The following is a 27,885-nucleotide window of genomic DNA, read 5'->3' on the forward strand; positions in this document are numbered from 1 at the left end:
GACATCAGGAGGAGATGTCTACATGTTTGATCTCGAAACGTGAAGAATGTGTTGTGCTCTTTTTCCCCTTCGACTGAGGTTATTTTTGTCCCACTGGGTTTTTGTTACTCGGCAAGGTTTTTAATGAGACAACGAGAGGAATACCATGTTTAGGCGACACAATGGTGAGTGTTCAAGTAAATCAAGAATATGTGTTTGGCCCAATCAAATCCAATTCTAACACTCCTTCTCCAACAATTAAACCCAATCTTTCACTAAGCTCAGTACCACATCAAAATTCCACCTAAAAATTCAACGAATACCTCATTTCTCTAAATTTCTCCCTAATTTTACTAAATGAGTTTAAAACTAAATATCAATGGTGCGGCGGCGGCGTCAGTGGCGCTGGAGCGGCTGAGGAGCCTATTGAACAGCACGGACGAAACCGCACGAGCTCTCCACAAAGCCATTCAATCTGGGTTTAGGGTTTTCTTCTCCTTCTTCTCACTACTTCTCCGTGCTCTGTAAATTAAACTCCAGCCTTCACCATTTTAAAAATTAGGTTCTGCGTCTCTTTTTGGGCTTTTTGTTTATTTGGGCCTCACTCTTTGAAGCCCAGTCCAACAAAACCACTACTGTGGGTACCTATATAAAGCGAGTCCGGACTTCTCCCGCCCAGAACTTGGTGACTCTCTCTGACTGAGCCGACTCGCTCTCTCTGTGCTCGTCTGAGTCGCAACTCGGTCGCCGAAATGGAGGAGGAAATGGACGAAACCGAAGCTCTACCTCAGGTCAGTTTTTCCGTTTCTGTCCCTTCCGTTTTGGTTTGCCTGGAAATCCTAGCAGAGCATAAGAGTCTAGTCGAGTTTGTAGTCCAGGTTTTACTTGATATCCAAATTAGGGAAACCGCTACTCAATTGAAACCAAAACTGATCCTTCTTTCCTGTTATGTTAGATTTTAAGCTAAGATCATAAGGCTCAGGAATTTGAATTTCTCACCACTTTGGGATTTGCTGAGAAAATATAGAAGAGGAAATTGGATCATTCATCTCATTTTTCTTTAAATTTCGGTTTTAATTCTTCATAGGTACCAAATACTATATAATCGCATAGACTATATGCTTTCATTCCAGTAGCTACGCAAGCTAGAATGGCAGTATTTTGAGTATATGAGAAAAACTATATCCGATTTGTAATTAATTCTGCTCTCTTTGGTTAGTGTGGTTCTCTAATTTAAGTGATTTGTTTTTCTGAATTTAAATGCAGGTGTACATGGCATGCATTCGACAAGGTCATCGGTGAGTCCTCAGTTGTTGGCTTTACCGTATCTTTGTTATCAACCGCATATACTTGCCTTTGTTATGACTTATAGCCAATGTTGCTTATGTTATCTGCTATATATGCTTTGCCCTTTTACTATTAATCAAACAGTAGAGTCCGAAATTCATGGCTTTGAAAATCTTACTTTTCAGAGTGGGAGTTTCTTATTATGATTCCAGTATTCGCCAACTTCACGTGATGGAAGTTTGGGAAGATGGCAGCATGGACTTCCCCCTAATTGATATGGGTACGCGATTCATGTTTCTGTATGAAGCCTATTTTCTCTACTCCTATTGGTTTGATTCTTCTTCCTGATAATGAAAATTGATTGGTTTTCTTCTTAGACAAATTATGTAGTGTTTGTAACCAAAAAGTAATCTACTCTAGTTTATACCTTGTGTCAGTTCAGTTACTGTTCAGCAAGCAAAACGTAATGCATCTTAACTGTTTCTGTATGGCTATAATATTTCTTTAGTGAAATATCAAGCTAAGCCACTGATCATCTACACAAGCACAAAAAGCGAGGAAGCTTTCTTGTCTGCTTTACAACGAAGTGGTATGTTGCTATTATATGGTTGGCTATGGATTTCGGCATGTCAGCCGTTGTTTACTTTTTAAAGTATTTCAGATGGAACAACAGAGGCTTTTACTGTGAAGCTTGTGAAAAGTTCAGTATTTAGCTATGAGCAAGCATGGCACAGGTATAGAAGCATCAGCAATACATGCATTAAATTTTTAAACATTGGGAGTATTGTAAACTTGGTTTAATTTAGCCGGTTGAAGATAAATTATATCTCATAAATGCCTTTAGTATAACGTTCCACGATAATATCATTACTATTATTTTTAGGCTTAGCGGATAGATCTGGCCATTAAATGAAAAAAAAAAAAATGCTATGCAGATAGGTAGTTGCAATTTACTTCACATGATTGATAAAACATAGATTTAATCTTTATTCTTTCATGTCCATGCTGGGGAGATGTTGAAAAACTACACACCATTATTAGTTTTGCTCATCATCATATTATTATATTTTATTTATTTGTTTTCATATGAAATTTACAGATTGATATACCTTCGAGTAACAGGAATGGATGATGGGTTAGACATCAAGGAGAGAATTTGTTATGTAAGTAGGAAAGCTATCTATCTTGTGTATATATTTGTTCTTATGGTGCTATTGATATACTATACCTTGAATATAAATGGTTTATTCAGCCTCTTAGGTAATCGTTTTGATTTCTTGTTTTGTGAATAACTAGATACCTCTCTTTTGTTTGGAGACGACTTTCTGGAAATGCACCATAAACTCCATTTTTTATATTGTCCACTGCAGTTGAGTTCTATGATGGACATGGGAAGTGATGTTCAAGTTCGTACCAGTGGAGGCCTTCTTGCCATATTAGAGAATGAAAGGATTGTAGACACACTTGAACAAATGGAATGCGGCAATGCATCTATTGCAATTGATTCTGTTATAGAAGTTTCATTGTATCTTTTTATGTGTCTTTGTGAGTGAGCTCTGTTCTTTTCATTAGGGGTGATTGATGGGGGTCTGGTTTTGAACTGGTTCTAGTATGATAATTGGATAAATGCACTCCTTTACAACCAAAATAGAAACAATTTTCTAAAACTTGATGCTGCAGCTCATGAGGCGTTGCAGATATTCCAAACAGATAAGCATCCTAGCCATATGGGCATTGGTAGAGCAAAAGAAGGGTAAATTCTGAACTATTTGCTGAATTTTCTTAGGAAAATTAACCTGACATGATTCAGTTTCAGGTTTTCTGTATTTGGCATGTTGAATAAGGTTAGTAGCCTTTTCTGTTTATTTTTATTTTTATTATTTGTAATATAAATATATACGTATATATATAAATATATTTAATATGCTTGTTCCAAGCTAATTTTTGGGCTAATCTAGTCATCCTTATTTCAGTGTGTAACTCCTATTGGGAGGCGCCTCTTGAGGTAAATTCTCTGATCAATACTTTTTTATGCCACTACTTTGGAAGTTACCTCCAATCCAATGGCTTATTGACAAATGTTATTTTTCGTCATACTAGGAACTGGTTCCTAAGGCCAATAATTGACCTTGAAATTTTGAACAGTCGTCTTGATACCGTATCCTTTCATGTTAAAGTACAGAAGGACTGCTTAAATATGACGTTTTCAGTTAGTCAAAAAAGATTGATGCTATCTTGAATTACCTTACTAACTGGTTCCAAAGCCCAAGATCAGTGCATTAATAATAAGATATTGACTTTCTTAACTTTAAGATCTCTATTAGTCAAGGCCATAGCTACTTTTCTTTGACAATCAGATATCATTCTTTATATCTTCAGAAGAACTAATTATGTCTTTACGGTCAACTCTGAAATCTGTTAAGGATATTCCTCACATACTCAAGGTACCATCTTTTTCTTTACTATACTTCTGCTGCATTCTGTTTGTTTACTTTTCGTTTTTCTTTTCTTTTTTCAAAGGTAAAATTTTGGTTTAGAGATACTTTAGCTGCATCTGGAGTCATCATTTAAGCCAAATCTTTTTCATGGAACTAAATTATATTCTTTAATCATTATTGCTGTATTTCGTTCTGTCATACTACTGTTATAATTTTTCATTATTTTCTCAGTTATTGTTACTGTCTACCTTTAAACTAATAGACTTGGTACGCTTGATATAGTACTTGTTTCTGTACAAGTTCAAGGAGCTGGTAATGATGTTATATATTATCTCTTAGTAAAGTGGCTGTTATAACAGCAATAATGATGATTTTATTTGCTCCTTTGTATCATTCTATTAGACATGACTGTATAACAAGGCCGTCTCTGTTTTTCCCATGTTGTCTTTATTTCTTAATTCTGAAGCTTTTCTTTTGTTTGTTGAAGAAATTCAACTCCCCAAGCTCCGTATGTACCAGTACCGATTGGACAGCTTTTTTAAAGGTAGGCATTCTCTTATCTGCTATGGCTTAACTCTATTTTCTGTGCACGCCTGCCTCCAGTCTTACCTGACTCCTAGCTAAACAAGTAGCTTTATGAACAACATAATGAGTTATGACTTCTTCTTTCTTTTCTTTTCTTTTTTTGTCATGGCACATGTTGTAATTTCATGTCATTTTGTAACTATTTCACTACTTGGGAGCTTAGGTTATGTATAGCATCATAGGCTCCTGTTTCAGTTGTAACAGGCTTATTTTGTGGGCGATCTACCTACTACCATTCATGTGTTTTATGATGTTCGTCATTCTTCCTCATATATTTGTAATGTTTATTGACATTTTGTGCATAACAGATAAGTTACAGAAGAAGCAAATAGCTAGTTAAGTTACATCTACATTCCAGAATTGACCAACTTGACAATTACAATTAAACCCTTAAGCTGTGCAGTACATGCAACAAATGTTAACCTTTCTACAAAGTGATAATAAGATGGTGTAAGACAAAATATATCCTAATGTGTCACCTGTGTAATTTACTTCTTAGCTGAGTATCTTTGTACAAAGGGGGAGTTTTGAACAGAATGTAAAATGTATTTCTCCTAAGGTTGTCACCTAGATATATTCGTCTGCCCTACTTGTAATTTCCTTCCATTTTTAAGAATTTGGTTTGTGTTTCTTATTAAAGAAAAGACTAATTAAGCCCTGGCAGAGCATAATCTTCATTAAGATGGATGGTAACACTGTATCATTCTTCCTTGACTTTGTTAACTCTCAGTGAAACATTTCGTCTTTTGACTTGAGTTTTTCTTTCTTTTTTTCCTTTTGTCTCTTTAGAGTGTTTGCTCACTCTTGCACGTGAACAAGATATTTGAAGTGGGTGTTTCTGAGAGTCTTCAAGAGCATGCCAAGTACCTGAATTTGGACATTTTTGAGAAGGTTTGATTCTTTGCTTTATTTTTTTCTTTTACGGTTGGGGTACAAAATATTTCTTCTGTTTTATTTTCTTTTAAGTTGTACCTTTTGTTGTTTTTATATACTAATCTTCTTTCTCGCTCTGTTGTCTAAATTTAATGCAGGCTGCTTCATGCATTACAACTGAGCTTGCTTATGTATATGAATTGGTTAGTTTGTGAAGTAGCCTTCAACCTTTATATCCTTTCATGCAATATCAAAGAAGAAATTTATTAAGTGTTAAACTTCCATAAGAGGATGAATTAATCTTTTAATAGAAAGAAACCATGTTTACAGACTCTAGAGCCCTCGGTTAAAGTAACTTCAGAAAAAAAGTTGTTTAATTTAGTATGAGGTCTTCCCTTATCAGTTACTCAAAATTATTCTGAATTCTGAAGCTGTATCATGTTTGGTCCTCCTGTTCCTGTTGGATTTATTTTGATTTCCTTCTTATGCCTGGGTAAATTGACTTTTTATTTTTGGACTACCTAGAAGATGTGATCATTTCTTAGATATGTTTCAGACTGATTAACCACTGTTCATTTTTTAATTTTTTTTATAATGAAATCTCGACCAGGCAAGAAAAACTTATTAACAATAAAGAAAGTTACAAAGAGAAAGGAGGTAGGGAAGGCATAAAGAATAATGCAACCATCCTCCTACCATAAAGAACCCAAGTGAATGAAACCAAAAATTAGATCCCTATAATAATGACTCAATATACAATCTGGAGATGAATTAACCAGTGTTCATTACTCTCCGTCAATCATCAGAATTTGTTTCGCTCTAATATGTTACAAGCATAATATAAACACTTTGTTTGTCAGGTAATTGGTGTTCTTGACGTAAACAGAAGTAAAGAGAAGGGATATGAGACAATTGTAAAAGATGACTTCTGTACTGAGGTTAGGCATAAAGTCCCAAAAACTCCCATTGTTAATTGTCCAATGAGAATGCATATTTGCCTTGCTCATCATTTTCATCGTCATTGTTTTTGTTCTTAATCTTCATTTTCCTTGTGTTACCTTATATCCTCTTGATACGTCTGTTCTGCTAGAATTTTTCTAAAATTTTAATTGCAATGTTAACAAATAATTTCGTTTTTTATACAGTTAGATGAGCTGAGGCAAATATATGAGGAATTGCCCGAATTTCTGGAAGAGGTGACTGTTACATAATCTGATCAGAAAGAAGATTGTAGTTGAATTACCAAATAAGTTGCTTTTGATTAAGGAATTCCTGGCAGGTTTCAAAGATGGAACTTGGAAGACTTCCTCAGCTGTGCAAAGACAAGCTTGTTCCTTGTATCGTGTATATACACCAGATAGGTAGGTTCAATCTCATTGCATTTAAAAATGAATTTTGTGGAGTGACATTATCTTTTATAGATTTTCCCAGGCTCTCACTTGTCAGTAAATCAGTGCATCAATAATCTTTTAATAGTGTTATGTTTTAACCTAGATTCATAAATGCTCTTCTTCTTTTTTTATGTTTTTTACTTTGTAGGATACTTGATGTGCATTTTTGAAGAAAAACTTGATGAAGCTACCCTGGAGACACTTCAAGATTTTGAGTTTGCTGTAAGTTAATGCTTGCATAACATAATTGAACATATTTTGTAACTAATTTTCATAAGAAAATATAGCTTTCAAACTTAGTTCTCTGATGCAGAAGGAGAAACAAAAAGATTCTTTTATCGTACTCCAAAGACACAAGAGTTGGATAATCTTCTGGGAGATATCTATCATAAAATACTAGGTATGCCAGAAAATTCAGAAATTAATAAAGTGGTGTGGTAGTCTAGTGAGAGCTGCATGGAATAATCTGGCGTGCAAAAATAGTTTTTGATAGATGCAACATTCAGAATGCCTTCAACTCTGGTTTAATTTGATATTTCTTTTCTCTATAATGATTTTAACTCATAAATTTCATATATAGATATGGAGAGGGCGATCACTCGAGATCTGGTGTCACATATACTTCTATTTTCAACGCATCTGCTTAAAGCTGTAAATTTTGCAGCTGAACTTGATTGGTGAGAATCATTTTAATACTAGTGCTCTTACCCTAGCTTCCTCCTTCCCCCACCTCATTCTTTTGATAAGTCTGTGCATTTCTTTTTGTAAGTTTATCTTGCTTACCAAGTTCTATATATATATATATATATGTTTCATCATGTGGCCATTTAGCTTTTTGTCATTGGCGCTGGTTGCCCGTCAAAACAATTATGTAAGGCCTACTTTGACCACGGACTGCTTGCTTGATATACAAAATGGAAGGTGAGAATAATTTTTTGTTTTTTTTGTTTTTTTTAAGAGTGCCTCTAGTGATGATGAATTACAAGGCTAGTGACGAGAGTTCTTTCATTTCCAGACATGTTTTGCAGGAAATGACGGTAGACACTTTTGTTCCCAATGATACAAAGATTCAAAATGATGGTACCGAACCATACATTTAATTGTGGCCTATTGAACTATGCTCGACTCATTTCCAGAAAATAAATCCCATCTTTTCCACGCTGAGTGTTAATTTCAATGGTTCTGTTGGTTCAGGGAGAATTAATATCATCACTGGTCCCAACTATTCAGGGAAAAGCATCTACATAAAGCAGGTCATATTTTTTCTTAGTTCTAGAATGCTCTCTCTCTCTCTCTCTCTCTCTCTCTCTCTCTCTCTCATTGAAATGTATTGTTATCTAATGTTAAGCATCTCTCATATATTCTTTTGGTGGTTGTGACTTGTCACAAGTAAATGAATAGTACTCTATCTTGTGTTTATGTTATCCGTGCCATTCGATACTACATGCAATAAACATGGTTTACAACTTAAAACGGTTGAGATATACCTATTTAAAGTATGATTCTGAAGTTCGGTAGTTAAACATGTTTGATGATGTTATGATTCTTCAGAAAGGCAGGGGCTAATTGACCTGGTGGTCATTTATGTACCAAGGACATTCTCTTATTAACCTCTTGGTGCTTTATTGGAAACATTTGCATGTTTAATTGTGTGTAAATACATGCTGAATGTTTATTTTGTGTTGCATGTAGAGATATAAAGTTGTTCTAAGGTCACCTTATTTTTCTGATTTGGTTGATGCCTGTTACATTATTGGCTATTAATTATGTATACTGTAAAAATTCATGTACATGTATTCAGAAATTTAATTCTTCCCAGGTAGCTTTGATTGTTTTCCTAGCCCATATAGGAAGTTTTGTTCCGGCAGATGCTGCAACTGTGGGTTTGACTGATAGGTTCGGCCTGTCTATTACCAACATCTTTCTCACATTCCATGTTATACTTGTACACCATTGATGATAATAACAACTACAGTTTCTATTTCCTTCTAACAGAATATTCTGCGCAATGGGAAGCAAGCTCATGGCTGCAGAACAATCAACGTTCATGATTGATCTGCATCAAGTAGGGATGATGCTAAGGTAAACTCAAAATAGAAACCTTCCAAAATGTGCACAGTGCTGATTTAATGAAATTCATTTAGCTTTCAGCATTTGCATCTTCTGATGCATGTCATTCTTTCACTCTTTTGATGTCATAAACCTGAATTTGTCTCGTTTTTAATAATGTATGCATAATCAGAATTTTAGAGTGTTTAAGTGATATTATCGCAATGGCATGTGTAGTAGGCATTAAAAATGCATTATTAAGCTTGTTACTACAGGAGACCGATGGAAAAAGCATTCTCTCTCTGAAATACAATTTAAGCATTATCACTTTATTAAAATAAAACAGAAAACATGGGTGTTCAATAACATATCACTTGAACAATTATGTTGCAAAGTGAGAATGCAATCATCGGTTACCTCCTCTGTAGTAATATTCCGGCTTTAAACCTGGTTGGTGGTTATAAGGATTCAAAATACCTGTCATATCTCAGGACCATTGTAACACCAAGCACAGTATAAAAATAATATTCCTTTTCACTGATATACATTGATTTGACAAACCGAACAGGCAGGCAACTTCACGGTCTTTGTGTCTCTTGGATGAATTTGGTAAAGGTACTCTTACAGAAGGTTAGTCTCTCCTCTCTCTCAAACAAGAAGAATTTCTTTGATATTCCTTCCTCTGTGTTCAGCTGTCGCAGCATATCAGAATTGTTCTCAATCTTATTCCAGATGGCGTTGGTCTGCTTGGTGGAACCATAAACTACTTGGTGTCCTATGATGACCCCCCAAAGGTTGAGGCTGTTTTTTCACGCCATAAGAATTGAATCTCAGACCAAATAGAAATCTTCCAATTTCATTTCATTTTATTTTCTTTTTTTATACATATCTTCACCAAATGTGCACGAGGTCATTATGAGAATTGAAAGTCACTCTATTTGGGATTTGTAATTCTTTTGCAGGTTCTAGTGTGCACACATTTGACTGAGTTATTCAGCGAGAGTTGCTTACCTAAAGTAAGGGTTTACGGTTTATACAACTGATTCATACTTTCAGGTATAAACTGTGAGAATGGTGACTATTAATATTTTCTTCCTATTTCAGTCCAAGAAGATCACATTTTACACTATGAGTGTGCTGAGGCCTGATAACTCAACAGATATTGAGGATATTGTTTTCCTATATAGGTAAACTTTCATTACCTCTATGCATCATCTTCTGCAGTTGAAATGTGTCACTCATTTGGATGTGTATGAAGCCATTTCCCTGGATCACAGGGGTCGTGCTGAAAATATATTTTTTAAATATCTGTTACAACATTTAGTCTACATGACTGAGAGCATCTTTGTTCTCTGACCACTAAGCACATGCATCTAGTCCTGCCAACTTGCAGTTTGCTTCTGCTAAATAGTGTGTCAGAGGATGACCCTATGTTGCTTGAGTTACAGGGCCCTTATGTAGTTATAATTCCTGCTAACAGTTTTAACTGTACCATAGCCTTAGACTATCAAATATGGCTTTATGAACTGTACAGTCAGGACTAGCAACATCTCTGATTCCACCTTTAAGCATATTGTATGCTTTTGTTCCCTGGTGTTGAACATAATTTTGCTGTCTGATGTTTGTAACTTTACTTTTCATTTCTCGCAGGTTAGTTCCTGGGCATGCACTACGTGGTTATGGTAAGTATATATACTTACACACACCAAAATATTCAAAGTGTGGATGTCCTCACTGCATAGTTAAGCTGTTAAGGCACTGAACGTAGTCATTTCATTAGGCACTTACTATGTGTAAACAGTTGGACAAATATCTAGCATCCTAAAAAATGATCAAGTGCTGTCTAAATATGAAATAGTAACCTGATAAGTGTCTTAGTGCTCTTTTATACATGCACACACACAGACATGTCACTGACACATATCTATGTAAGTTGAGAGTGCCTATTGGGTATTGTTATTTGGAATCACAGTCTGTTTACAATTTTACATCCTGCAGGTCTTCATTGTGCTCTACTTGCTGGTACGTTTTTGGAGCTTGAAACTTATGCTGTGATTTCCAGAAAAGGCAGAAAAGAGTGTTTTAGATTTTTCCTCATTCTACACATGCGCACACACTCATATGTGTGACACATGTGAAACGAGTATTAAATCCTTCTCTCCACTACAGTCTTAAGGAACTGTTGGTGGTGGCAGCTTCAGTCTAATAGCAGAATGTTTTGAAATATTGTTTATACATAGGTGTCCCAGAGGAAGTTATCAAGAGAGCAGCATTTGTATTGGAAGCGATTGGAAATAATCAGCATGTCGAGCGATTGTGCAATGAGAATTTATCAGTTCAGGATCAGCAATACCAGGTTTTAATCCAACAACTCTCTTATGTTTGAACATCAAGCTTGATGTTAGATGGAGTAACCCTGCACCAGCAAATTTACATTCCCATGATTCACACTCCAAATGGCTTGTGAAAAAGCTATGAAACAATTCTATAGTAATTACACCTCTCTGTCATTTCGATGTTGTTAATTGCCGCTTTCTCTCTTTCCTGCTTTTTAATTCAAATGCAGACAGTAGTGGAAAAAATGTTGGCATTTGATGTTCACAATGGCGATTTAGGCCTGTTCTTTCAGGACTTATTTTCTCCTGCGTCCTAGAAAAGCACCAGAGGTAACCTCTTTTCGCTCCTTTTCTTTCATTTTTTGTTCGGAGGGCTCCTGTCTTGTTTTTACTTCTAATAAGAATCTGTTCTACGATATGATGATTTCAATGTTTAAGCCCCTTTACTTTATATCATTTTCTTTTTCAGGTAACTTTGCGAATATGACGTTGTGAACTCAGAAAGGTTGCCAGTTGGATCTGGATGGCAATGCGCAAGGCATTATCTCCATCATCAGTTGATGATAACCAGACCTTCACTGATCCATTCATTAGAGATGTTGATGAATGTATAGGTCACACAATTCGTATCGTATATTTCCTTTTATGTAAATAGTTCAATTTAGATTCTAAATCATGCACGGTACATGATTGTTGATTTTCAATTCTGGCTCTTATTTTTGACATATTAAAAGAGAACGATAATACGGTTTCTAACTGCGTGCCCTTTGATTTTGTAATGGTACACAAATCATGTCGTTCTTCCTCTCTTTACTGCACACACTAATTGCATATGAATTTCACAATGCAACCAAAAATACTCTCCCATTAATCAAGGGGTTCCCGAGCCCGAGCTTTTAGAGAAAAGCTAACTCCTTCACCTTTCATTGGGACTCTGTATTTCGAGCCCTCAAATAGTTCATCCATTATGATTTTGTGAGTTGCCTCTGTAGGATGGACTCGATCCCAGAAGACATGACCCCCTCTGTTGGAGCAGTAAGACGAAAAGGGCAGACAAGCAGCCTGAGCGTTGAGATAACCTGGACCACAACATTCAGCTTGAATCTCTTTAAATCCTGAAATGAAATAGCAGATTGAGTAGGATTTTGTTTTCTCGTGAGATATTTGACATGTTATATTGCCAAATTGACTAATGATTTAGATTGACAGTCTCATAACATGACATGCTGGACTCCGACTAAAAGTAGACTTCCGCCTAGAATAAAGCAAATTAAGAAAATATGAAGATACCATAAGAAGCTGGGTTTTGAACGATGTTACTGAACATGCTTCAAGTGTCGAAGTAGTAGTTTATGCCCGGTACTGGTTTTAATGCCTCCATCATGATTTAAGGGCTTTACTACACAATTCAGACACCGAGTTCATTTCTTCATTGCACTCTCCTGTTAGATCATTTCTTCGTAATGGACACATCCAATTGGTCCAGTCCCAATGACTACGAATTGGACATGAGTAAAGCCTATGATCGGGTTGAATGGAGATTCATTGAAGCTGTAATGACTAGTATGGGTTTCGATCAGGTTTGGATACAATGGATAATGGGTTGTGTGACAACGGTGACTTACTCTTTTATTCTCAATGGTGAGCCACGGGGTCAACTTGTTCCATCTAGAGGATTGAGACAAGGAGACTCTATCTCTCCTTATCTATTCCTGTTATGTTCGGAAGGGTTATCAAGGATGTTGACAAAGGCAGAAGAGAGTGATCAATTGCATGGAGTCAAAATTGCGTCAGATGCTCCTTCTATAAACCACCTGTTTTTTGCGGATGATTCTTTCATCTTCATGAAGGCAGAGGATGAGGAGTGTGGGAGGCTGAAGGATATTTTGAAGTGTTATGAAGATGCATCTGGGCAACAAGTTAACTTCCAGAAGAGTAAGATTTCTTTTTCGAAGAATGTCAGTATGATTGTTCAAGAAGAGCTTGCAGCTATGTTCGGGGTAGAAAGGGTTGACAAGCATGATAAATACCTTGGTCTCCCAACTGAAGTTAGCTACTCAAAGACGGAAGCTTTTCAATATATTATGGAGAAGACTAGAAATAAGATGAAAAGCTGGAAGGACAAGACGTTGAGTATGGCAGGTAAGGAGGTTATGATCAAATCGGTGGTTCAATCTGTTCCTACCTATGTGATGAGTTGTTTTGAGTTGCCAAAACACCTTTGCCAAGAGATGCACCGTTGTATGGCAGAATTTTGGTGGGGTGACTCGGACAACGGAAGGAAGATTCATTGGATTGCATGGGATAAGATGTGTGTACCCAAGGAGGAAGGGGGGTTGGGTTTTAGAAATATGGAGTTATTTAACCAAGCTCTACTCGCAAAACAGGGATGGAGAATTTTGAGGTGTCCTGACTCTCTTCTTGCAAGGACCTTGAGAGCTAAGTATTTTCCCAATTCTGATTTCTTGCATGCTTGTGTCCACCCGGGTGATTCATATACTTGGCGTAGTCTGATGAAGGGGAAGGATCTTCTTGTGAAGGGGGTTCGATATCAAGTGGGTTCGGGGGAGGCAATTAACGTATGGTCTGATCCTTGGATACCAAGACCTTATACTTTCAAGCCCTTTTCTGCGGTGATGGAGGGGTTGGAAGATATGAGGGTTGCTGATCTGATTGATCCGGAGACGAGGGATTGGATGGTGGACTGGTTAGAGGAGCTTTTCTTCCCTGAAGAAGTTGAGCTGATTACTAAAATCCCTCTTAGCTTGAGGAATCCAGCTGACAGACTCATATGGCACTATGACAAGCATGGACTATATAATGTGAAGAGTGGCTATCATGTTGCTCGTTGCATGAGCACTATGTCATCTCAAGGGTCTTCTTCTCATGCAAGTGGAGATAGCAGTTTGTGGAAAACAATATGGGCTGCAAAAGTCCAACCTAAGGTACGTAACTTCATATGGAGACTAGTCAAAGGTGTGGTACCTACTAAAGTTGCTTTACATAAAAGAGTCCACTTGGGTGATCATCTTTGTGTGTTTTGTCGGCATGAGAATGAGCACAGTTTACATGTTTTTAAGGAATGCAATGTTATTGCATGTTTTTGGCTTTATAGCCCACTGGGGTTGCGTGCCAGAAACCATGCAACGACGTCCTTGAAGGAATGGGTTGTTGATATGATAGGCTTGCTCTCTAAGCCACAGGTGGACGTCTTCTTTATGCTACTTTGGTCTTTATGGTCTGAAAGAAATAAATTAGTATGGGATGGTGGTCAATTCAACCCCATGCATACAGTGACCTAGTCTATGCATTTGTTATATGAGTATCAGCGGTTCCATCCTCGTCGAGCAGTGGGAAGGGACAATAGGAGGATGATGACAAAATGGGTCTACCCTCCTCGAGGCCGGCTAAAGATCAATGTGGATGGGGCATTTCGGGGTAATAATGAGGCTGGTGGTGTTGGGGTGGTGGTCCGTGATGAGCAGGGCAGGTTCAAGGGAGCATGGTCCCGATCCATCTCTAATCTATGCTCAGCTTACCATAGTGAAGCAGAGGCCTGCAGAGTGGGCTTGCTGATGGCTATTCGCCAGGGTTGGAGACAGGTTGAGTTTGAAAGTGATTGTTCCACCCTTGTTGAGGCTCTTAACAATCAAGGGGAGGACAATTCTGAGGTAAGTCGTATTCTAGATGATTGTAGAGAGTATATGCAAGCTTTTGATTTTATTAGAATACGTCATATCTTTCGTGAAGCAAACAATGTGGCCCATAGGTTGGCACATTTTGCTAGCTTTGATCGTGTTGTGGATCTCTCTTTAGCGGAGGCTCCTGATTTTTTACAGGATGTCCTTTATGAAGACAATTGTAACGCAACTATGCATGCTCGGGGTATAGGTATTACGTCCCCCCCGATGCGGCAAAATTTAAATAATAATAATATGGGCGTGGGGATGAGCCCCCCAGCCTGACTGGGTTCCAAACCCCTTTACTCAAAAAAAAAAAAAACTATGTAATTTCTGGCAACAAAAGAAGGAAAATATTGATCACTGAAGTTTCATAACTATATCATATCATGAACATGTGATGTCTATTTTGTTACCTTCAAGTGTTCTTTGAGTAGACGCCATCAAATCTGTAAACTGCTCCACTGTATATTGTTCTCGGTTTTTGTATGAAGCTAAGTAGCGGAAGATGTCGTTGCTTCCAAACAGAACGACATACAGAGAATTTGACAGATGGTCTCGGGCACCTGAGACTCCTAATTGTTACTTCAGGTCTGCATGCACTACGGAATAGTAGCTCGCTTATTTTGCCAAAGGAATCGACTGACGCTGTGACAATATATAGACAGATAATATACTACTTAAAACATCAGTTATTTTATCAATTCTTCACACCACATTGGATGAGAAAGTATCTTTGGTTGCATCACTTACACATTCATCATCTGTGCCATTGAAAATTCCAGCCCCTTAGGAGGAGAAGCTAACTCCGTATAGGAGTTGGATACAAGTGACAGATACGGTCGTGAAGTTGGTAAGCCCACTCTCTCAGCTGCCCAATAATAATAATAAGAGTTATTATCATAAATGTTACTTGAGCTTATCCACAGTGGTGAAGTTGGTTAAGCTCACTTTCTCATCTGCTCAATAATAATAATAATGGTATGTCCTTTCAAAAAAATAATAATGGTACGTGAAATTATCCTCTATTTTATTGATGATACATGAAACATCAATTTTGATCACAACTAGTACATAAACTCTTCGATTTCATTTTAAATGGTACTAATCACTACTTCTGTTATAAACTAACATGTGCATAGTACGTGACCTATTGTAGACCCCGTGAAACTCCGAACGTCACTTTTGGACGGGATAATTTTTCGTGACCTCTGTTTGGCTAAAGACTTTTGGAAATAGCTTGGGCTTGGGCCTTAGGCCCAAAAATAGCTTAAGGTTAGAGTTCATAATTTACTTTGGACACCCAACAAACGGGTATGCTAGAGAACCTAGCCCGATAAGCTAGTTGACCTTTGACCCAAACATCTCTCTTGACCCAATAAGATTCTTGTAGCTCATGACAACACCCTTGCATAATCTTGAAATCTACTTGTGCATGCATTTATGATTTTCTTATTTTACTTTATATAACAATTGGTGGAATTTCTATTCGCCTTACCTGACGCTTACTCATCAATCATCCCTCCGTCTTTCAAAAATACTATTTATTTACCCAATATATTTTTTTCAAACTCTAGCAAATTTTCTACAAAACTTACCTTGCCATTAGTCTGTTTAAATACAAGTATGGTAAAACCAAATTCTTATTTAATCTTGTCAACATTTTAATTTTAAGTTTTTCTTGTATTTATCTATTCTACTTTTATCTCCCCATCATTCTAGTTTTACAACCTATTTTCTTACCCCGTGACTTATCTGATTCAAACTCTTTTACTGCCCACAAGTTGAGCCTTCTACCTTACACGCAAAGCCCAAGTCTTTCTTTTTCTTGTTCCCATCAAATTGGGCAGAGGGAAAGGAAAACCTCGATCAGCTACACTGTTCCACGTTGCCACCATGCATATGGCAACATCCTCTAGAAAATCATCCTAGGCCTTCAAAAGGAAGTATCCAAGCCAGAGGTTGTCATTCACCCTTCTTTTCTCACCCTTCCTCTCGTTCCTGCTCATATCAGTCTGCTTGCATGTCCCAAAATTCCTAGTTCGGGACCTCTGATCAAAATATCTTCTTCATAAAAGTTGTTCGTCTTTGTCTCTTCTATCTGAGCTCAAAATTTCAGCCCTATTGGAGTCTTTTTCAGACCTGTACACCAATCGAAGTGGGAGCTGCTCAGGAACAAATCTGCTCCGAATTTCTGCTTGTATTCTCCTCTTGCTTTACCCAAATCCCCCAAATCTTGTTTGAGATTGATTCTAATAATTGGTAAGATCATTGTACCATCAAGTTCCTATCTCTTTCCTCAATTTTCAGGCTAAATACGTTTAAACAACTTTCCTACATATTGAGTAATTTCTGTTTCACTTTGCATGTCCGAGATCAAGTAAACTTCTTGGCATGCAACTGGGCTTAGGGCGAGTTTGGCCCCGAGGTGATTAATTTAAAATCGGCTTTAGCTGTGCTGTGAGAATAATCAGCTTTGAAATTAAGTAGCGGGGTGTTTGGTAAACTGTGCTTTTAAAAGTGCTGTGAGTACAAAAGCAATGTTTAAGTGTTTGGTAAACTTTAGTATAAAAGTGCTGTGAGTTTAGAAAATGACCAAAAAGGACATGATGTTAAAATGATGTTACTTATATATATTTTTAGAAATAATAACATTTATTATCTTTATAAGTTATACTCTACTCATTCATTTATCGTGACTTTCTGAAGTTCTGGGAAATTTTCGGAGAATTTTTCGGATACTCGGACCATTTATCATGACTTTCCGATGTTCTGGGGTTTTGAAAATTTATTTAAGGAAATAGAAATCAAGTGGCGCGATCTGAGCCGTCAACTTCCTCCACCATCCAATCTGGTCCGTTGATTTGGCTTTAAAAGGAAAGGAAACAGACCAGATTGGCCTAGAAGCTCGAGAGAGAGGGAGCTTGGAGTCAAAAGGCCACTGACCCGGAAGAGAAGCCTAACCGAAACTTTCACCTCCGGCCACCCTACAACGGCGCACGGGCACCCGTCACGCTTGTGACCTTTGATCGTCCATGCACCGGACTACGAAGAAGAATCAAAGGTGAGAAGTTCCGACTGTTCCGGCGAGTTTCAGCGAATTCCGGCGACTTCGGCCACCAATTGGCTTGCATGTGGTATGAAATCTCATCTTCTCGTCATGGTCTACATGCCTGTGTCATTAGTTTCTGAATTCGATTAGTTCTGATGATTTTCGTTTTTGGGAATTCTCGGCTCCGTCGCGGTTCCTCGATGCTGGCGACTTTTTCGGCTCTTCTCGGCTTAGTCCTGGCTTCGTTGCATCTGTAGAAGAAAGTTGACCACGATTGGAGTTGGAAGTCACGAACTTGCTGGGTTGTAGGCATCGAATCCTCAGTCCATCTTCAAACCAGTTTCGGCAGTGTTGGGAAACTGAGTTCGGAGCTGGAATATAGATGAGGGCAATATAGGTAAATGATCTCAACTTCTAAAATCAGTTAATCAGAAGCATCACTTTTGCAACTTGTGGATTATAACATTGGGAAGTGGGAGATTGAATTATAATCCATAATCTCTTGTTTTACCAAGCACCTCATCCAGCTTAAATTATTGAATAAGCAGCTTAGACCTCGGGGACAAACTGGGCCTTAATCAAATCAAATTCCTTCAGCTCTCTTTCCAGTTGAAGCCCTCAGGAAAACTCACCTTTTTGGTTGGTCTTTGGTGAGTATCATGATTTCCTTAACACTATGTTTCATTTGGTTGTTGTTACGAGTTCTTGAAGATTAAACTTGTCACTGCTATTGTTGGTATCTTGCTGCTTTAACTTTGATTTCTCATTCACCCTAATGTCTAGGACTTTTGCTAGGTCATGACCATATCATGAATATTAAAATCGTACTTGGTTCAAGGGTTTTTTTGTTATTTATAGCTGTCCAAACATCATGTTTCAATACATCATATCATTGAGCTACAACACCTGCCCATTTAGTATCAGAAAATGACTCAAGCTTTTGGTCTTTAGAAGCATTAGACATATCTCTTAAGTGTCTTGGGTTCTCTTTGACTGGCCATATTGGGTACCAAAATAACTTTGAACAAAAGAACAACTTTCTGCAGTTTTTCAGTTTTCAATACAATCTGACCCAATTGCATTTATTTCTAAACTGGTGCTAAGCCGCTGGGAATTTGGGATCAGTTTCTTCTAGAGGAAGATAGTAGACACAAAAAAAATAAACGTTTCAGAATTTGAATCACTCCAAAAGAATTTTTTCAGAATTAGTTATGGAATTTTGAAATATGTGTACAGAAACTTATATTTCTGGTAAAGATCTACACATTGTTTTACTTTAGCCTTTAAGTCCTTTACTCTTTGAATGGGTTAACTTAAAATTCAATAACCATTTCAATCTTATTGAGGTGGTTGTTTAATCATCCTTCTTTTAAAATTTACTCGAGAATTTACCTCTAGTATTTTGAACAATTTTCCTTGACCTCTGACAATTCCTTTTAGGCTATGTTTTCAGCTTTTAGCAACTTGTCTTTTAAAAGTGTTCTTACCACTTTTTCCTAACAACAAACTCCTTCTTGGAACCCAAATGGTCTGGTCATTAGCTAGTGGATTAGATTAGAGGAGGGGTTTTCTTCGGAGAATATTCAGAATGAATTGGTAGCCTTGTTTACCGTTGTTTGTGTCACTTATTTGATCTGAGCTAGGCATCTTGGTAGGATCTTGTGAGGTTGGTGGTAGCTACAAGGTTGCATTGAGGCCAAGCACTGAGAAGCTAGGATTCCAAGTAGGAGATGCCTTTAACTCTATCTATGCTTTTCTTGCATATACTACGTTTTATATGAGGCATCTTGCATGATTTGGAAATGATCTGTTTTTACACTTGAAATGGTTTGTGTGGTTGGAATGTTGTGTTGCCAATTGATGGGGATGTAAGGAGATGGTTTGACCCTCCTTGGGAATTGGATATCCCAAACCACCGGTAGTGGGCAACGTGCGTGGCCCACAGTTGACGTATGTTGTGTAGGGCACCGGTACATCCTGGTAATGTATAATGGGCACCTACAGTGAGTCATGCGTCTATGCTATCCTTGTTATTGATTTTCCCCTTTGTCTCTAGCCTTGTGATAATGATTGGATTCAGGAAAGTGATTGGGTAGATTGACGGTTATGATGGAAGTTGTGAAAGGAGATCAATTGCCGTGGATTTCTATTTACGTGATGACGATCACGTGGGATTGCAAACCGGTTTTATCTACTACCTTTTTGTCAAAAAAATAACTTATGTTTTCAAACCTAGACATGGGAGCGGGCATGGGCAATGACTGGATGTAGGAGCCTAACCCCTGCATATAACAGATCAGAGTACCGGATATTAAAAATTCGAAAAATATATATATATATATATATTATTTTGTTTAAGGCATACCGAAAAAATGCAAGTGGTCTGGTGGTTGGGCTCTTCATTTGCACACGTGGTGAGGTGGGTTCGAGTCTCCCCAACTGCAAAATATTGTGCTTATTTAAGATTTTTGGTATATCTGATTGGGTATAAAGATATATATTATTTTTTTTGGGATTTGTCACTACCGAGCAAGTGGTACGGTGGTTGGGGATTTCATTTGCCAATCTGGTGGGGTGGGTTCGAGTCTCCCCAACCGCAAAATATGGTGCTTATTTTGGATTTTTCCATATCCGGTTGGCTATCAGATATATATTATTGTGTTGGAAGTGTGTCATTATCGTCGAAGTGGTATGGCGATTGGGGCTTTGATTTGCATATCTTTGGGGGTGGGTTCGAGTCTCCCCAATCGCAAAATTGAGATTTTATTTTTTATTTTTCCATATCTGGTTGGCCAGGGTTATTTTCAGTATTTGACTTCCATGTGGGTCCCACTTTTGCTGAGTTGGATTGCCACGTCAGCAGTTAACGGTTGAAATTGACGAAATCCCGACGGAAGGACCTATTGGATGAGAATATGATATTACAGGGGTGTTTTTGATGAAATTGAAAGTTGAGGGACTAAATCGATGTTGGACCGATACCACAGGGTACTAAACAGTATTTAGCCCTTGTTTTATCTAAAGTTTATTTTTCTCTTTATTTGACATATTTGATCTCGTTAAATTTTTGTAAAGACATGTATGGTTGATGATGTGTGTGATTTCTTACCACCAAAGTGGGACATTAGGGTTAGAACCTCCACTTGAATTTAGGTCGTAGTGGGCTAGACTTAGTTCGTAACCTTGTGGTTACGATCCAAGCCCACTAATGCAAGCCTACAAACATTGGGCTTTTAGATTTCTTGTGTTTCAACCTAAAGGCCTTGTCTCTTTAAGGAATTCTAGGCCCAAAGCACTTTCTCCCTAAGTGTCGCGGGTGTAGAGTTACTTGGGGAGGCGGCGTTGTGGTAGTCCGGTCTTCGGGATGCCACACCTATATTCAAGGGTAATTTGACAAAAATACCCATTTAAATATTTTGTATACTAAAAAGTCCTAAATAATATTTTGATCAATTAATATATATTTTTTTTCATATGATCAATTATTATATTAATAAAAATAAAAATTCAATTAAAAATAAAAATAAAAATGTATCTCTTATGAAAATAAAATTTAAAATAAGAGCTCATCAAAGCTTAATTTGTTTTATTGATATAAATAAAACATTTAAAATAAAACTATATAACATTTAAAAACAAAAGCTTATCGAAAGTTCGAAACTCTCTTCACTCTTTCTTTTTTCCTGTGATTCTATTTTTAATTGAAGTTGAAAATTTTTCTTTTTTTTTTAGTAGAAGAGGTCATCCCATTATGTAATTCAGCAAGCAGTACAAAAACGATACACCCCTATGGGGTCGACAAAAAGAACCGTTCCGTATAAACTACTACAAAGCCACCCCTAACTAAAAGAGCAAACAAACTAGTAATCTCCTAGCCCAAAACAAGGAAAAGCAGAGCCGTGAAGAAGATTAAAATACTCCAATGGGGACAACGAGGTCTCTTTTTTCTTTGCGATCTCTCTCGCTCAAAGCACGAAAAAAATAGGCCCATCATCTTTTCATACCCAAAATTAAAATAAAAAATAATAAGCTAGAGCCCATATGACCCAATCCAGACTAAGCCCAATACTCTAATAGCCCAGACTCTCTAAAACCCTAGCAAACAACTGCTCCACATCACAGCTGCTCCCGAATTGCATGTTGCCATCGCCGGAAAAGACGTCACTGCACCTGCTGACCTCCTTCAAGCCATCACTAGCATAGCCTGAATAGCCACCACGTTGAGCATCAGCATCTCCAGTTTGATCACCAGCCCAGGGAGCCCAAGTAGTGGAAACCCTAGCCTTCCATCCAACATTGCAGATGCCGCCATCCACTTGGAAGTTGTCGCCGCCGCCCTGGAAATCGATGTCTCCATAGTCACCGCTTCTGCCTCCGTAGAGACTGTCGCCGCACTGTTCATCTCACAGCCAGGATCCCTTGGTGCACCGACCACCAATAGCATAACCACCATCAGGGGCACAACCCTTCATCAGACCCCATGTTGAACAACTTCGAATCACCTTCCTCACCATCAGATCTAAAATATCTGAGGAAGAGAAACGGACACCACCGATCTCCGCCATCTCTTCCATCCTCCTCAGAGAAGTCACACCCAAATGACTGATTCAATTGTAGAGTAGCACCACCATTAGCACGACCAGCGGCGGTGATGAACAAGAATATGCAGAAGCCTAGGAGCAAGAAGCATCGTCGAAACCCGCCGGCGCCACCAAGAATTAGACTAGAGAAAGGATCAAAGACTCTTGTCTCAGTCAAAAGCATAAGGCCACCACCACTCGAGAAGAAACCCTCGCCTAGTCGCCGTCGAGAAACCTCCCTTGCGGGAATCAGAGAAGAGAGCATAGTTAGAAATTTTTTTTTAAGAAGGGATTTTTCTTTTTAATAGTCTCATCTTATAATCAAAATATAAGTGAAAATAAGTTATTAGTTTGACCTAGCGTGCTCTGCTATGGTATAATATCTATGGTTGAATGTCTCATCTTTTGTTTTTAATCTGACCTAGAGTTTAGGATTTAGGGTACTTCCATAGAAAGGCAGCTAACCGGAAACGGAAAAATATGATACAAGGTTTGATGAAAATGGGAATTGGTGTGAGGAGGATAATGATCTGGAGAGAGTGGTTACCTCTTATTTCACTAATATGTTCACTGCATCTAATATTGATTTCGGCGCAATGGAGTTAACTTTGGCAACAATATCACCTTGTGTAATGCAGGAGATGAATGAGCAGCTCTGTGCTCAACACTCATATGAGGAATTAGGGCTGCCCTGTTTCAAATGTACCCCACTCAATTGCTTGGTCCGGATGGGATGGCCCCCTTATTTTTCCTATTGGGAGACCATTAGTACAGATGTTACCGATGTAGTTTAGAACTTCTTGCATACTGGTCATCTGGTTTGTCAAATTAACTTCACTCATATTTGTCTGATTTCAAAAGTGAGTAATCCAGAACATATGTCTGATTCACACCTATTGCTTTATGCAACGTAATTTACAAAATATGTTCTAAAGGCATTGCTAACAAATTGAAGATCATTTTACTTTCTCTAATTTCTCCCTTTCAAAGTGTTTTCGTACCTGGAAGATCAATCACTAATAATATTCTTTTGGCCAATGAGATAGCCCATTTTGTTCACAATAGAAGAGAAGGCAGAGAGGGGTTTATGACGCTGACGCTTGATCTAAGTAAAACATATGATAGAATAGAGTGGGTCTTTCTCAAGAAGGTGCTGGATAGATTTGGTTTTTCCAATGCATGGATTGAGATGGTGATGCAATGTATTAATTAGTTATGTGAGATGCATGGGAAGCCTCATGGTTTTGTTGGGCCGAGTATAGGGTTGAGGAAAGGAGACCTTTTGTCTCTGTATTTGTTCCTGATTGGAGCTGAGGGTTTTTCTACTCTACTTTGTCAAAAACAGGAACTTGGGCTATTGCCGGAAATTGAGGTATGCAATGAAGCTCCTTCTGTGAATCATCTTTTGTTTGTGGGTGACAGTATGCTTTATGCTCATGCTTCCTTGGAGGATTGTTATCAGATTCACAATGTTATAGAAACCTATGGGAAAGCTTCGGGATAGCTGGTTAATTTTGATAAAAGTTCAGTGATTTTTAGTAAGAATGTTTCAAAATCCATGCAGGAGCAGGCTGGTTTCTAGCTTGTTGGGAGTTGAGACTATTGAATCCCACGAAAAGTATTTAGGGTTGCCTACATATGCGGGGAGAAAGAAAACTGCCACTTTCCATTGTATCAAGGAAAATTTGGCCAAAAAATTAACCAACTGGCAGGGAAAGCTTTTAAGTAGTGCAGAGAAAGACATTCTAATTAGAGTTGTCGCTCAAGCATTATCCACCTATGCTATGAGTGTGTTTCAATTAACGAAAAAATTTTGTGAAAATTTTCCAAGAAGAAAAAGACAACTAAATAAGGTGGTTACACTACTAAAAAAAATTGCAATTGCTTCGCCTTTTTACTTCGGCAACAGTTGCCGTCGCAATTGATACCCTATTGCTACGGAAAATGTTCCGTCGCGATTAAGTCTTATCATTTGCGACGGAAAATCTTTGCCGTAGTAGTTTTGTACTCAATTGCGACGCCTTTTGCTCTTGCCGTCGCAAAATGTATTTGTATATGTACTTTACCAAAAAAAAAAAAAAAAACGACGGAAAGAAGCCGTGGCAATACATAAACGTCTTGGCGCTAACCCAAATATTTTTCCCTCTGTTTTTCCTTTTGTTTTTTTTGACCAAATTGCCTACTAACAAAACAGCCCTAATTCTTTTTCACTCTTTTCCCCAAACATCACCTCTCTCTCTCTCTCTCTCTCTCTCTCTCTCTCGCCCAAGCTTTGCAGCTCCTCGAACTGGTACCTACCGCCGACACCGACGAGCTCCTCCACTGACGTTGATGAGTTCCACGCACCGGAATCTACCACCGAGGCAGACGAGCTCCTCCTTTCCTTCACCAAATAAACTGTAACAATAGCTCCTCCTTTACCCAGACACAACAGATCAATTTCTTAAGGTAAATTCCATTGTTCTTTCCATTTGTCTCTCGTTAATTCTAGGGGAACAGTTGGTTGTATATGGGAGTTTAATTTTGATATGAAACTGATTGGGATTTCTTTCAAATTTGAGCACTAGTGGCCAATCCTCCTGGATAATCTTCATGTTTAGTAAATAGATGGATATCTTTCTCCTAGACATCGATACAATGACTAGTTTGAGGTAGAACTTGATTTGAATTTTTTTGGGTTGAGTTTGAGTTTTGAATAAAGAGTTCAGCTTTTTTTATGGGTGATCGATATGATATTGTCAAGTTGTTATGGCAGAAGAACATTGCATGTTATGGTTGTGGACTCTACACTCTGTACTGACCAGAGATTTGATGAAGACCCTTTTCATTTTAATCGGACTGCTTTCTGCTATAAACCTTTTAAATGAAGGTAGGATGCTTAAGTTGTTAATTAAGACTTGCATTTGATTGTGTTATCTAAGATGTGTATTTTCTATCAACTATTGGGCTGCAGTTTTCTCATATAGTTGTGGGTATTAAAGAAACAATTTTCTAGAGTTTCCATTCACTATAATTTTGATATAGTCACTTTGAAAGTCATGTTTTCAAAAGGCAACAAGTAGTAAAAGTCAGTAACTTGTTTACAAACCAGGTAGCAGTTAAAAGGGGTTGACTGACATTCTTCGAGTCTTGCTACAATGCATTTATCTTAATTGTTCCAATTATAAGCTGGTCAACAGCGTATGAGGATCTACTTTCAACCAATGAGTGTTTCCCTGAGCCAATCCCTTTAACTGAGATGGTAGACTTTTTAGTTGATATTTGGCATGATGAAAGCCTGTTTGATTAGGCAGTCCAGAAGAGATCAAAGTTGACCCTCTACAAACCCTGATTAAGGATGATAGTCTAAATCCTTGTAGCTGATTAATGCCATGACGTGGCAATGCTTTGCCACGTAAGAACAAAAGTAAATCATTATAGTTCCCCTAATTCTTTGGATGATAAATCAAGATACTACTGTTAAATGTTGCCAATACTGTGGGAAAAAAAGTGAATACACTTCAGGTCAGAATGATGATTTATGAATACTTCCCAGACAAATTAGTTGTGTTTCTTACTATCATCGGATTTGAGGTCCTACTGAGGACCATGTAGTTCTACTTTTAGTTCTTGTTATGAACTGCAACCCTTAATAATTGTAGGAATTTGAGATAATCAAGTAAGGATACAACAATAGCTCTTTGTCTCTAAAAAAAAAAAATTGTAGACTTGTAGCTGAGATCATTTAAGCGATAGCTTCAACTCTCAAGGACTACTATCAACAATCAAATTCTCCTCATTTGGTCTTTAACTGGACAGAAAGTATATAGAAGCTAGGGAGAGAAGGCAAGAAAGTTGAAAGAAATAAACAAAAATATTTGTTGTTGCATGCTCGTGTGCTAACTTCCCTAAGTTAGAAAGATAAGTGCCTTAATAATTTATGACCAGCAAGCATTATTACTTTGAGTTGTGATCACTTAAAAGCACACTGATGTCATAGATCTTGGTCAAAAGTGGGGTTACATGTACATATTTGGAAAACTGGAGAGGTTTAATGACAACATGAAGTATATTTAGATAGTTGTCTGTAGGGATAAATACAAATCATCAGGGATAATTCGTTCAACAGAAAATGAGGTTATTTTTCTCTAATTTTAAATACTGCACTATTACAACAGAAAACAGTCTGATTAAATAAACTGGTTGACCACACTTCATGAGCTTAAAGTCTGGCTTGACTCCTATATTACCTAGGTTGCATCAGCAACTAGTGGACATGAAATTTTGAGGGAGTCTATAGGAGATGGAGTAAGTCCAAATGCAAATAGTGACCAGCCATCATTGGAACATGATTCTCCAGTAATATCCCCTTCACAAAATGGATTTGAAAGGGTAATTCTCGTATAAATTTAGGCAGCAACAATCTTCTTATATTAATTGTTTATATTGCTCTTACATATTGTATTTCTAGTTGATGCTTGACAGAAATGACCATGAGTTATAATTGGCTTGCTTGCAAATGGTTGTTGCTTCAGGCTAGTTATCGAGGTCTATACTTATGATTTTTTATGTCCTTTAACATGGAAATTGGTGTGGCTTTGTTGGTATATAGATGCTCAAGTGGTTTTGTTGTTTATTTGGGTAATGATGAAGCAGCTATATTTTCTGTGATTCCATCCACCATGTAACTAACCTTTGTAATGCATATTGATAGGTGTTGCTTTTCTTTTTCATTCATGAAAGACTTTTCATTGTTTTGGTTATGATAGATTATTGGTAATAGCCCCTGGTTTGTGTTATACTGCTTGCTAAAGATGACATTCAGTTGAGATGATCTTTCAATATATATGAGGGTTAGTTGTCTTGAATGAAATTTGTATTTACTGTACTATTATTACTTCCCTGCTGAATAGTTTGCTGCGAAATTGTCAGAAAATATAAGAATTCAACTGCCCTTTTGATGTCGTCTTCAAATTTGGACTTTTTTCATGTCTTATTTGTACCTAGGGAAGTAGGAACTTCATGTTTCTATGCTTTGTTCATGTATTGATGCATATTGTGTATAGTGTTTACTGTCTAAGCAAAAGTTTATTGTATGAATCTAGTCGAACCCTGTTCAATTTTCTGGGCCTTTTGGCTGGTAAAGAACTGTTGAGTTTGTAAATGGGAAAGCGGTTAAATTTTCTGCTTTAGATATTCGTAGTCCTATCGCTGATTCGACTTCTATGTGGTATGTCCCTCAGGTTAGAGGTTGTCCATACTTCTAGCTAGTGTAGAAAAATCCCTTATGGTTAATCCACTTATCAATGCCAAAGCTTAGCTCGCTGAATTTACATGATGAATATTATTAGATTATTTGTAAAGTATTAGCTACCCACTGCAAGAAGAAGAATTTTGTGGGCATGAATATGATATATGAAAGGCACACAAAACCACACACTTGTGCTACAATGTCTGTTACTATTGATTGAGGTTCATCAATGCCTTATGTTTTAGGTTTTGTTTGTATAGACACCATCATGAAAGAATATGTGCAATTTGTTGTCTATCTTGCCTACTAGACATTAAGCTAACATTGGTTTTTCTGTATTGTTTACAGGTTCTCATGGCAAAAAGAGCAAAGCAAATGAAAGCAAGTGCAAAGCTCACAAAATGA

General features: G+C 37.5%; 2 protein-coding genes across 5 annotated transcripts; both read left to right on the plus strand.

The window, feature by feature from the left end:
- The first annotated feature begins 633 nt into the window (after positions 1 to 633).
- Positions 634 to 12,506, plus strand: LOC133734484 (DNA mismatch repair protein MSH5). 4 transcript variants are annotated; one of them, XM_062162126.1, is made up of 35 exons: positions 634 to 770; positions 1,246 to 1,277; positions 1,452 to 1,546; positions 1,775 to 1,855; positions 1,928 to 2,000; positions 2,366 to 2,429; positions 2,637 to 2,791; positions 2,918 to 3,019; positions 3,083 to 3,110; positions 3,240 to 3,271; positions 3,367 to 3,424; positions 3,624 to 3,710; positions 4,192 to 4,248; positions 5,079 to 5,180; positions 5,321 to 5,365; positions 6,023 to 6,100; positions 6,308 to 6,358; positions 6,442 to 6,523; positions 6,702 to 6,775; positions 6,854 to 6,953; positions 7,134 to 7,230; positions 7,385 to 7,474; positions 7,569 to 7,633; positions 7,748 to 7,806; positions 8,373 to 8,449; positions 8,549 to 8,635; positions 9,171 to 9,232; positions 9,335 to 9,396; positions 9,565 to 9,618; positions 9,707 to 9,789; positions 10,253 to 10,284; positions 10,601 to 10,624; positions 10,843 to 10,958; positions 11,169 to 11,268; positions 11,408 to 12,495. In XM_062162126.1, the coding sequence occupies exons 1-34, from the start codon at positions 732 to 734 to the stop codon at positions 11,253 to 11,255; spliced, it is 2,430 nt and encodes an 809-aa protein (XP_062018110.1). In that variant the 5' UTR covers positions 634 to 731; the 3' UTR covers positions 11,256 to 11,268; positions 11,408 to 12,495. The 4 variants fall into 4 exon arrangements, 1 of the variants encoding a protein (XP_062018110.1); XR_009858335.1 differs by having other exon boundaries at positions 2,637 to 2,811; positions 2,947 to 3,019; positions 10,253 to 10,624; positions 11,408 to 12,506; XR_009858337.1 differs by lacking the exons at positions 9,335 to 9,396; positions 10,601 to 10,624; positions 10,843 to 10,958; positions 11,169 to 11,268; positions 11,408 to 12,495 and having other exon boundaries at positions 10,253 to 10,309.
- Positions 12,402 to 27,885, plus strand: LOC133730800 (uncharacterized). The gene is made up of 4 exons (XM_062158321.1): positions 12,402 to 13,883; positions 14,268 to 14,609; positions 26,484 to 26,621; positions 27,829 to 27,885. Exons 1-4 carry the CDS (start codon positions 12,402 to 12,404, stop codon positions 27,883 to 27,885), a joined length of 2,019 nt encoding a protein of 672 aa, XP_062014305.1.

This window comes from Rosa rugosa, chromosome 2 (assembly GCF_958449725.1).
Source record: "Rosa rugosa chromosome 2, drRosRugo1.1, whole genome shotgun sequence".
Lineage (NCBI taxonomy): Eukaryota > Viridiplantae > Streptophyta > Magnoliopsida > Rosales > Rosaceae > Rosa > Rosa rugosa.